The 11,968-nt window shown below is 35.9% G+C and overlaps 2 protein-coding genes across 4 annotated transcripts in view; both read right to left on the reverse strand.

Moving 5' to 3' along the window:
- Positions 1–3,822: 3,822 nt before the first annotated feature.
- Positions 3,823–8,807, reverse strand: LOC107670450 (kinetochore-associated protein DSN1 homolog). 3 transcript variants are annotated; one of them, XM_016463050.1, is made up of 11 exons: positions 8,716–8,807; positions 8,383–8,413; positions 7,559–7,838; positions 7,395–7,468; positions 7,204–7,276; positions 6,152–6,233; positions 5,998–6,048; positions 5,822–5,893; positions 5,567–5,714; positions 4,823–4,910; positions 3,823–4,387 (listed from the first exon to the last, which is right to left on the reverse strand). In XM_016463050.1, the coding sequence occupies exons 1-11, from the start codon at positions 8,745–8,747 to the stop codon at positions 4,305–4,307; spliced, it is 1,014 nt and encodes a 337-aa protein (XP_016318536.1). In that variant the 5' UTR covers positions 8,748–8,807; the 3' UTR covers positions 3,823–4,304. The 3 variants fall into 3 exon arrangements, with proteins under 3 accessions (XP_016318536.1, XP_016318538.1, XP_016318539.1); XM_016463052.1 differs by lacking the exon at positions 8,716–8,807 and adding an exon at positions 8,654–8,715; XM_016463053.1 differs by lacking the exon at positions 8,716–8,807 and adding an exon at positions 8,645–8,714.
- Positions 8,808–9,765: 958 nt separating this feature from the next.
- The window catches only part of LOC107670516 (manganese-transporting ATPase 13A1-like), a 17,924-nt gene continuing 15,721 nt past the window's right edge, over positions 9,766–11,968 (reverse strand). The window contains exons 23-25 of the mRNA XM_016463152.1: positions 11,395–11,506; positions 10,761–10,904; positions 9,766–10,285 (exon numbers count right to left, since the gene is read on the reverse strand). Coding sequence (XP_016318638.1) covers positions 10,175–10,285; positions 10,761–10,904; positions 11,395–11,506 — 367 coding nt within the window. The 3' untranslated portion in view covers positions 9,766–10,174. The remainder of the gene's footprint in view (positions 10,286–10,760; positions 10,905–11,394; positions 11,507–11,968) is intronic.

Below are 11,968 nucleotides of genomic sequence, written 5' to 3' on the forward strand. Positions count from 1 at the left end.
AATGCCCCGGCTTAGGTGGACGGCTCGAAACGGTTCAGAATGGCAACGCTCAGCTCCATGCCAGCCAACTCGACTCAGTTGGTTTGCTCCCAAGCCGCGGTGCTATCGTAGAAAGACTTGCCCCTCTCTTGTGTTTCTGCCCTCCTCGGCGGCTCTTTCTCCCCCTCTGACTCCGCGTTCACGCTGCTACACACGAGCCCGTGCGTCATCATCGCGCACAAAAGAGCCGCTGCTGAACGCGCACGCCTCGCACGTTTGTAAACAACTTGAGAGTCTCTGTCAAACACCTCGCACGCAGGGTTTTCGTGGAAGTGGCTTTTGTTTAGTAACCATAGCTGAACCGAAGTATTTGTGCAAGACCATGGTAACCAAAGGTAAAACAATGAACGGCGCCTCATTGCTGTGCTTCGATCAGCGTAACTATGGTTCACACAAGCTGTTGTATTTAGAAGCCATAATTACGATTGGAAATGGATTCACTCACTCCCCTAATGGGTTGTTAAGAATGAACCCTTTAACAGGCCTGCTAATAATTGCAGTGCTACTGAAGTAAAACCATGGCAAGTTTATGTAAGGGTGGTTTAAGTGCAGTGACAATTGTCCAGATTCTATTATCGGCGTTTCAGTGGATGTATTTGTATTTTACGAAGCACAATGAACCCTTGTGACCAAAACTATTTCTGTTAATATCATTTCACAAAATATTAAATACCTAGAAGATGCAAATCGAGCCTACCTGCCTAACATTCAAAATGTCTGATAATGGTGCTTTGCTTCCTGTTCTGGACAAATAACAAGAACTCTCAGCTTTATAACATGTCTTTGGGTAAATTGCAAGCTACTGGTGTATTTACGTTGCACATTATAATATTTAGCTGAGGAGCTGTTATGAACTCTTTTGGTCATTTACAGGTATATTAAAAAAAAATGAAAATTGAATTTATTTTTGCTCTTAAAAAAATAGTTTTTTCGTGTGCCACAAAAGAAAGTTGTATTCAGATTAGACATTTGGTGTCTCTACTACTGTTTACATTTAAATATAGAATTTTTTTGGTTCATTTTACCACTGGGCCACAGGACTGGAAATGTGGAGCACAAAAGAAGATATTTTGAAGAATGCTAATAATGAAACCGTTTTGGTAACCAATGCAGTGTTGGAAGTTACGTACTCTGATTACTTTTTTTCAAGTAACTGGTGAAGTAACGCATTACTTTTTAATTTAGAAGGAAATATTTGAGTTGCTTTTTCAAGTTAGTTTTTTAGGGAGTAACGCAATATTGTAATGCATTACTTTTAAAAGTAGCTTTCCCCAACACTGAACCAATGACTTCTATTATATTGACAAAAACACTGAGCTGTTTTTTAAAAATATCATCTTTGTGTTCTGCAGAAGAACAAAAGTCATACAGGTTAGGAATAATATCAGGATGAGTAAAAGACTCTTACACTTTTTGGTGAACTAAACCTTTAAAATATGACAACCTGTCTAGTGTGTGCATAACTTTATGCATAAGAAAATAGATTAATTACCAAAAAGTAAAAAAAAATGTATTCTACACACATGTGTGTGTGTGTGTGTATATATATATATATATATATATATATATATATGATGTTTTCTAAACCTTTTTGGTAATTATGTATATATAAAGTTCATAAAAGCTCCACAGTATTCACTTGATTACAAAGTAAAAGTAACTTTAATTGTCTAACAAAAATGTTATTATTAATATTATTTTCATGTTTTTTTTCCCCATATAAATGGCTAAGTATAACATCAATTATTTAAATCAATGTCTTTTTTCAAGTGCACGGACAGTTCAGATTAAAAATAAGTAGTCCCATTTGTTTTATTTTTTTGCAAACGTGGACGTTTTGTGGTAGTTCATCACTCGGAAAGAAAAGACAGGCTTCTCAGATGAATGGGTGCTGGAATATGTGGAGGGGAGAGACTCAGCCTGGAGCATTTCAATGGGAGTTTGATGATGTGTGCGCAGAGAGGAATAGGACAAAAGTGGTCCTGGTTTATGCTGACGCGCAGCACATCTCTCGGCTACAATCTAGCACTAATCAATCTGAAGTGAGAATGAAAATATTAGAGCACAAACTGTAACCTGAACTCGTTATCACAGCGTTGCTTTCGCACTGCGAGATTGAGTAATTGTAAATCTATATTTCTTTCCATCTTTCTCCTTTCATTTCCTAAACGATGGACAATGGGGTCCTGTAGCACAGTGGTAAAATGAACCACAAAATTATATATATAAATCTAAAACTAGTAGACACCAAATGCCTATTTTGCATAAGATGTGAATTTTAATTTATTAATGAAGATTTGTTCTGCTTATTACAAATATCACAACAATTTCAACCAGTTACTGAAAATGGAGCATGATTTAAAGGAACAGTGCACCCAAAAAATTTCAGCCCCGAAGAAAGGGTTTGAAGTTAAAAATGTGTTGATGGATTTGTTTATTGCAACCACGCAGCTTTTCACTTCTCAAAACATTAATTGATGGACTGAGGTCGTGTGGATTACTTGTGGATTATTGTGATGTTTTTTATCAGATGTTATTCTGACGGCACCCATTCACGGCAGAGGATCCGCTGGTGAGCAAGTGATGTGATGCTACATTTCTGGTCAACTCATCAACATCTTGGATGACCTGAAGGTGAGTAAATCGTCAGCAAATTTTCATTTTGGGTGAACTACTCCTTAAATATAAGGACCATATATATATATATATATCCACGATAAAGAACATTTCGTCCAATTAAAAGGTTCTATGGATGTTAAAGGTTCTTCATGGAACCACAGATGCCAATAAAGAACCTTTATTTTTGAGAGTGTATCTACGTAGGCAACTACTACAGCACATGCATACATTAATCTTTGTCAATTGACATTTAATTTAAAAGTATTTGCCACGAGAATAGTTTTCCCCCCTTGACTGTGAATAGGTATTCTTAAATCTGTTTGAGGCAGATGCACCCTCAGCCCACAAGCGCTGAGCCTCATTTTCATCTAAATAAGAATCGATCCCTCTTGCTGTGCCACCCCCAGTGCTTCTAACGCTTAACCTCACTCTCCTGCTACACCACCTCCATCCCTACATTAACAGAGAAAACTAAATACAAGCCAAGTCTAATCAGCCCGCGTGTGCATGAGAGAAAAATTACCTCGTTTTCGAGCTGTTGAGATTGAAACGGTTAAAGGTTATCTTTTGGGATCGTTAAAACGTCTGTCTTCAATTTCTTTGATCACAGTGGACGCAGTATTGAGAGCGAACATCTTTTTGTTGAAACTCAAATACTGTTATTATGCCATGGGAGTTCAGAGCAGGTCGTGTTTAGTCTTGTGGGCATGGAAATGTGATATAAACAGAGAAGATGTGAAGTGGAGAAATCACTGGGAAAATCTTCTAAGCCGGTTTCTTGCTCAGCAGCCCTATGTGATGGTGAATAGAGAACAAGGGCTGGAAGTGTGGGGGAAGGGGTCACGGGACACAAGAACATAATAGACGGCTAAAAGGCCCTCAAAGAGCTCATGACTAAAGCCCAAAGGCCACTGTCTTTTCTTTAAGCTAATAATGATGACTTAAAGCATATAAATACTAGCTTGCGATGTTTGTCCTGGAAACAAGACACCAGCACAAACCATTTATTCAATTTTACCATTCAGGCAGAAGAAGAAAAAAATCCAGTGATGGATGAATGAATATCATTCTTAGTCCATTAGACATACAGGTCCATTTAAAGGCTATTTAAAAGCATTTGGGGGCTAAAAACGGTTTTATTTTACAAGACAACTGGAAAAAAGGTCTGAAGCAAATGTCAAGGCATTTAATTATATTCATAAATCTTAAAAATTGTACAAAACAAAACGCTATACAGCGGTCTTTAAAAACTACACGTGTAAAAGTAGAGCTTTGAATAACTAGTCTGCCATCTAGTGTCCATCTTTGCGCTTCATGTACACATCCCGAACCTTTTCCTCACTAAATCGAGAACATTAAGCAAAACAGTCACAGACATTGAAGACAATTCAATATTCATCAGCAATTTATATTACTGTCCACATAGAGAAAGCAAGAGCAGACTATGCACCTGTACGTCTAGTATGAATGTATATACTTTTTATCCAAATTACTGGTTAATATAAAAATGACATGCATTTTGATATAGCAAAAAGTAGAAATGTTAGATTAAAAAGAAATAATGCATAACCAAAATGCTCCTATCAGAACACAGAGCTTTTCTGTGGAAGCTCAGCATCCTATAGGAGTCATTACAGCTTTGTAAACTAAGAGGAAACACTAGATATGGGTCCTTTTATCAGCTGTCTGACTGGAGATGAAGGGAGATTCTGAAATCCAGCCCTGGAAGCTGTGAGAAAAATAAGCAAAAGCCAGTGTTTAATGCAATAAACAGGGCTAAATAAAAACCAACTGGCACAATCAAGGCAGCTCCCCTTGGACTGTATTTCATGTGACTTTACATCGGAAGTAGTGCTATTTTTCATACACCACATTATTTGTTGCTGATGTTTTGCACGTGATTGTGTAAGTACGATTTTTTTGTTTTTGAAAGAAGCATTTATTTAATTAAAATACAGTACAAACTGTAATATTGTGAAACATTATTACAACATAAAATAAGTTTTCTATTTGAATACATTTTTACATAAATGTAATTTATTCCTATATTTATGCTGATTTGCAGCTCAAGAAACATTTCTTATTATCAATGTTGAAAACAAAGGTATAAAGTTATTTTTTAAAACTCGTACTAATCCCACACTTTTGGACGGTAGTATCTCACCTAGTCTGGTGCTGGTCTCCATTAGCAGCAGCTGTGATTTTTCATGGAAAGACAGCAGTTCCCTCATTATACAACACTGCGAGTCCATCTGGGAAGAAAGACAACTGCACATGACAGCAGCTCTCAAAACAGGTTTTTAAAAGAACATGACAAATAACCAATTCTCTCAGATATATTTATGTAAAAATGAAACCTACTCATTCTGACCTGTGCTTATAAAAATACTTAAAATAAGTGATCATAATACATTATTATATTTTTAAAACGTATTGCTGACAAATGGGTAAAACCTTGTGATTTGAAGCTTTTTGTTACACTGAATAACATTTTAGTGGATGTCTTCTGTAAATAAAGGTAAAAATTCATGAAAAAAAAAACGGCACAAACTAATGTATGAATTTTTTTTTTAGCTATATTAAAATTTTATTGTTTCTGACCCAGTTATATTATAATGCAACATTTACTTTCGGCTCACAGCCCTCAATTTTATTTTTGGCCCTTTGTAGTAAAAAGTTTGGGCCCCTCCGGTATATAGTTGCAATAAAATGGTAAAGAAAACATAACATTTAATAACAAAAATGTAAACATTCATAGCAAATATAAAAATTGCTAAAATCTTCCATTCCTTTGTGATGAGACTAGTGAAAATGTTGGCAGACCTAATGGCCTGACTGATTTCTATGGCTCTCTGATCTGAATGGATACTGTATTTGAGTCCTGAAGTCTAAAGCATCACGGTCTCACCACTAACTCCATGTTTCTGAGTAGTTTTTGCTGTCCCATGAGTACCGCCTTATAGTCAGGTTTGTTTAGAATGAGCTGACTCTGTGAGGACTTGGCAAAGCATGATGGGTCCAGTGGCACCCCCTTCTCTTCACCCCGCTCCACACATCTGCAATGGGACAGAGATGTACAGCTAACAACCAATTCAAAGAGAATGAATCCGAGCATCCTTCTGTATCCATATGTGTGCTGGTGTGTTTATGAAGTTGTGCTCACTTGTCTAATTCATCAGCTTTGCTCCGGTGTTTGTTCAATAGCGACTCCCATGACATACTTTCAGCCTGTAACCTTCATGAGTACAAGACCATTACCATGGCAGATGAACACAGAAATGAAGTAAATCAGATTTCCACTGTAACATCTTGGATGGATGAGAGCAGATAGAGAATTACCTGTTAATGTCCTCCTGAATGCGTGCAGTGGTCACGTTAACAACAGGGTCACTGCATATACAGAGAGAGAGAGAGAAATGTAATAAACTGGAGTGTGCTTCAGGACTGAAGGACTAATGATAAATGTAATTAAAATGGAAAAACTGACTTTTACCTCTCAACAGTTGGAAGTGAATTCTGAGTTTCTCTTCTAATGTCTTTAGTCAGGCTGTCCCACTCTTCATTCAAAGATTCAACTGGAAGTGAATAGCATTCATATATACATCACAACATATATTTTGGACATAATTTCATTATAAATAGAATTATATTTTGTACAAAATTCAGTAAGTATGGGCATTTTCGGTGATGTTCTCAATACTGTTTTTGCAAATTCTGCAGAATCCTAATATATGAGGTTTTGTTGAAATTACAAAACATTTTGCTTAGAAATATAAGAATGTGTTGAAAATGACATTTCCCCAATTACACTACCACTCTCCACTCAAGTTTATTTTTTTTAAATTATATATATATACATATTAAATATATAAAAGATTAAGTTATTATACTAAATGTTATTATGTTTTAAATTATTAAAAACTTCTTGCTGGGAAATGGGTAGGCTTGAAGGATAGTGGCAATTGATAAGCATTTAGGTTTTTTTTCTAAAGAAATAAATGCTTTTATTCAGCAAGGATGCATTAAATTGATTGAAAGTGACAGTAAAGACACATATAATGTTACTAAAGAGTTTCCAATATTTTAAAATATATTTTTAAATAAATTAAGTTAAATGAAACTTTTTCAACTTTCGGTTCATCAAAGAACATCAAAAAAATCAACATTGATCATAAGAAATGTGTCTTGAGCAACAAATCAGCATATTAGAATGCTTTCTGAAGGATCATGTGACACTGAAGACTGGAGTAATGATGCTGAAAATTCAGCTTTGCATCACAAGAATAAATTATATTTTAAAATATATTTGAATAGAAAACAGCTATTTTAAATTGTAATAATATTTGACAATATTACTGTTTTTTTGATCAAATAAATGCAGCCTTGGCCAGCATAAGAGGCCTTTTAAAATCAAACATTTAAAAATCTTACCAAGCCTTTGATTCAAACATTTTTGAATCATTCCTTTGAGATGAAGCTAGTGAAAATGTTTGCAGGACAAGTAAAAATCTGAACAACTGGCTCGACCAGAACACCCTGACTTACCTTGAGCCTGCAGTGTCTCTGCATCAACCCCAGGAACAGTGTTCAGACTATTTTTGGCCCTCTTCACTGTCCTCTATACACAAACCAGGAAAATAAACGGTTAGATTCAGGAAGAAAAGGCAAGAAAGTGGATTCATGGTCACAATGACAAAGCTGAATCTAATTTCCTTAATAATATGCATTTTAAAGACCTGCATAGCCGCTTTAATTAGCATCTCCAGCCTCTCATTATCAGGTAAAGACAGACTGATGGTTTCACACAGTGCTAAAAGACACAAAGAGAAGAGAAAATCAACACAATCATAAACAACTCCAGCATGATATCTGGTGAAAGTGACTTTGATTCAGCACTCACGCTGCGAGGAGCTGGAGAAGGCCGGCAGAGAGCGTCTGCCTCTGGATGATCTCCTCCAGGATTTCCTCCGTGAGCGAGGGCTTCGTTCTGGAGCAGTAACGGTCACACTTTCCCTCATACGATCCTCAACAGAGCTCATCTTTGAGTCCTCCGGCTGTTCCTCCTCTCCTAAATGCTGCATTGTTTCAGGAGCAGGTGATGTACAAGGTGATTTCTGAGGAGGACCTGAGATGTGGTTACTATTATGAGGCCGTTTGACTCCATTAGACACTTCTGAGGCCTAGTTGAGACAGACGAAATGGAAACACAACACAGCATAAGATACATATACTGTGGTTGTCTATGCATTTCTCACATGACTAAAGACACTGGAAGCTGTAATAATGCATAATGACATTTTAAAAGCATAACTAAGGAACAAGTCAGTCTCAAAATATAACAGGCACTAAGCATGATAATGATTTTGGCTATAATGTTCTTTTAAACTACACGTTCAAAAGTTTGGGGTCAGTAATATTTTTTATATTTCTGAAAGTCTCTTATGCTCACCAATGCTGCATTTAATTGATCACAGTAAAAAGGTAATATTGTGAAATATTATTACAATTTTAAATAACAGTTTTCTGTTTGAATAGATTTTAAAATGTCATTTATTCCTGTGATGCAAAGCTGATATCCGCCATTACTTCAGTCTTCAGCGTCACACGATCCTTCAGAAATGATTTTAATATGCTAATTTGCTACATAAAAGTCTTTTTTGTTTGTTTACTGATCCCAAACGTTTCCCAAAAGTAAATTTAAAAAACAACCGAAAACAGATTTACCCTGGTAATACTGATGTTGCTGGCATCAAACCTGCGAGAGAGATTAAATAGTCATGAAAATTACAACACAGGGAAGAAATGACACAACCTCGTTTGCTGCATCTAGTTGACTGTAATGTATTTTAAACAACGGCCATCTGTAACGGTATTTGTCCATTAACAAGTAAAAAAAACTTGTATGGCGAGTTTAGCTGTTTGACAACAACAGCCGCGTTAAACGCTAGTCTAAAAGCTGTGCTTTATGAAAGGACATTCTTCATACCAAAATTACCACATGTCAATGGAAAACATTTAATACACAATAGTCCCCATGTTGTAAATAATAACACTCACGGCTCGAATCCTCCACTCTGAAGCTCCGCCATTTTCTTTCAAAGACCGCGCGCAGTCTCAAATAAGCCCCGCCCACTTTCATGTCCGCCGTGATGCTTCTTGGGAACTGTAGTCAAGTTACATTAGCGTGAAATGATGATTCCTATGTTTTGGTTTGCGACAACTATGTTTGATAAACTATTAACTAATATAAAATGAACCTAGCATGAAAAAAATATTCCTTAAAATTGTAACAGGCGAGATGTACAATTATGTGGACACTCAATTTTTTTACACAAATTGCAGAGCCTACTGCATAAAGCATAAAACCTTCAAGCCTGTTACTCAAGTTATTTTGAGGAAAAAATGTCAAACAAATATTTTATTTCATTTATGGGAAATATACGTTTTCTGGAACTTCCCCTGAGTAATAGCTTCCTTTTGAGCAGCCGGCTCAGTAAACTTCCAAAGGTGGATAGAGGACAACTTACCTTTCAGATGAATATATTATTATTAATAAAAAAATAATAAAATAACTTAAATGGTAAAAAATACATGAAGTTAACACATTTCTTTTATTTTTCCCCTCAAACAAGTATTGTTTCTGTTTGTGTTTATAAGAAATGCTTATAGCAGAAATATCTTACCATATATGATCAAAAAGATTGAGAAGAACAGATTCAAGCTACATTTGCAATCCTGTTACTTATGTCCTTGCATCCCATTTTGGCATAATTATTTTTATTTATTTAAAAAATGGAATTAGTGCATAAAAAATAAATGTAAAATAAAGCAAATAATATTTAATGCGATCTTCAAATTTGACAATCAGCATTTTCTGAATGTAAAGGCCTTCCTTTCCCTGACCATTTTCTTTTGAAAAATAATATTCATCTGGAGACAAGCTTCAGGCTCTATTTTTACCCTATGCCTGTTGAAATATTGATATGTAGAAATATTACATTAGCATACAGAATTTAATATCACACCACATTGTGCAGTCATATCATGTCATTATTCTTAATAAGTCTTAATAAGAAAGAGTCGTGGAAATAAATAACACAACAACAGTTTTTTTTGGTCATTTATAAGTCTTTCTGAGATTTGTCTTTTTACAAAATGATGAAAACGAATGAAAACAAAACAAAAAAGAAACACTTCTTCAGAATCACAACCGTGTGCCTCAACCTCACTCAAACGCACTCTCATCCTCAACACAATACTGTAGTTTTCTTGGCCTTCAGAGCGTAGGGGGTGGTTAAAGATGTCAGTAGAAAGAAAATGAAGCTAAATTATTAAGACAGAGCAGAGACAGGGAGGAAAAAGGAAACACTGGGGTGTGTACAGTATTGAGTTTCACGCCCATCCTTTCGCATCTCGCAGAGTTTGCCACCAGTCAAGTACTGTGTTCCTGTAAAGCCTGTTTACAGTCTGGTCACGAGGGGCAGCAGCTGCTTTGGTGACTGTTGGCAATAACAGTTCATTTAGGCAACCTCAGGGTTCCTTTGCCCAGCAGGAACTGCAAAACTCTGTCCACCAACAGGGCGGCGACAAAATCCAAAACTAGGACCTGGGCTATTATTAACTTAAACTGCAAAGAGAAAGAATAGAAAAACATATTAATTATAAATAGCTACACATGAGAGGCCAACTTCGAAAAAGGCTGAATACCAATTTGCATACTATAGAGCATCCAAAAATTGGATTAGTGCATCTCAATTAATATTATGTTGAGAATTTAAATTTATGTATTCTAATTCTTTGAGAATAGACAACTACAATAACAACACACAGAATAATTTGTTCCACCTGGTGAATGATAAAAACTTTCACAGGCAATCAGAATCCACCCGACTTTAAAGAGCTCGAGCATTTAAATTGACAGATGACAAAACTGCAGCACACGCTTATAATAAACAGAATGTCTGTTGGTGTGGATGCTAATAGGGTTATATAATTATAGTTATCGTTCTTGGTGTGAACAAGCCTTTACTGCATGCTTAAAAGACAAACACTTTTCCACTGACATTCTAGTATGTGAATAGTGTGGTGTATTGAACTCATACCTCAGTTGGAATATCCACTAAGGCAAACTGCTCATTGAATTCAGGTGAAGATCCCGTCAGTAGCCCTACTATGGCAAGCCCGGATAATCCAATGCTCCACAGCAAGGGCCGATTCTCAGTGAGAGACTCCATGAAAGGATGACCCTGAACAAGACAGTGTTGAATCTTAGGCTGCAGGTCTCAAATCTCATCTGCGCTTGCAGTGTTGTTATTGTAAAATAAAACTATTAAAAAGTGTTTTAAACTTTAAAAGTGTGCTCTGGCAACTAACTGAAATAAAAGAAGTTAAAGTAGTAAAATTACTTAAATAAATAGATAGTAAAAAAAATATATATATAAATTGACACGAGCACATATAATTACTAAAACTTAAAAATAAAAACAGTATAAACAGCTAATTCAAAATAATAATAGTGCTATAATAGTTCATAAACAATATTAAAATAAAACACTGGCTTGTACATTCAAACTTGGGACCTCAGGAAATGCTGTTATGTGATCAATTGCAATGCATTTTTCCTTTCACAAATACATTTTTGGGTGAACTATTTCTCTAAATTAAATAGAAATCTGATGGGCATGTCCTACAAAGCATCATTATATGCGATTAACATCAAAGTAAGAATTAAAGTACCTTATAATTAATGGCAAATGTGGCCATTTGCATGGCCATGGACATGATGTATACAGTACTGTTAATGAGACTGGGCTCAAACTCTTTGTACAGGTCCACAAACTGCTCTGACCTGCAAGAGGGGCGAAAAAGGATAAGAGAGATGTGAAACATGAAGCCAGATTGCAAATGTTATGAAAATCAAACACAAATGTGAACAATGACGTCACATGTAAGAAATGTCTGGTACTGATTGAACAGCCTAAAGAGGTGTTCACACTGAAAGCGATATACAGCAACCCTAAAGGCAGGCGTACACGGTGCGATTTTTGCTGTCGTACGAGCTCGCAGGCGATTTTTTTCTCTCGGGAGAAAATCGCGTATGCGCGGTTGAACGAGACGATTTGGCGATCCATCTGAAGTTGACCAATCAGAAGATGACAAAAACCATATGGTCTATAATATTTGTAGTTTAATTATACAGTTCTATTTTTTATTTGTTGTTCCGAATGTGCCAAATCTGCCATTCAGCTTTATGAATGAATATGCCTGTTGTATTTCCGGCAAAACGAGCAGAAATTCAGAAATGGCCTAG

Source organism: Sinocyclocheilus anshuiensis, unplaced genomic scaffold, assembly GCF_001515605.1.
Source record: "Sinocyclocheilus anshuiensis isolate Anshui unplaced genomic scaffold, SAMN03320099.WGS_v1.1 scaffold476, whole genome shotgun sequence".
Taxonomy (NCBI): domain Eukaryota; kingdom Metazoa; phylum Chordata; class Actinopteri; order Cypriniformes; family Cyprinidae; genus Sinocyclocheilus; species Sinocyclocheilus anshuiensis.

Bases quoted from the DNA above. Each gene is read 5' to 3' on its own strand.
- LOC107670450 (XM_016463050.1), bottom strand. From the start codon at position 8,747: ATGGCGGAGCTTCAGAGTGGAGGATTCGAGCC. The intron at 7,839-8,382 runs GTAAATCTGTTT...TGTCTCAACTAG, and splicing joins GCAACATCAGTATTACCAGG to GCCTCAGAAGTGTCTAATGG. The intron at 7,469-7,558 runs GTGAGTGCTGAA...TGTGTCTTTTAG, and splicing joins CTTCTCCAGCTCCTCGCAGC to CACTGTGTGAAACCATCAGT.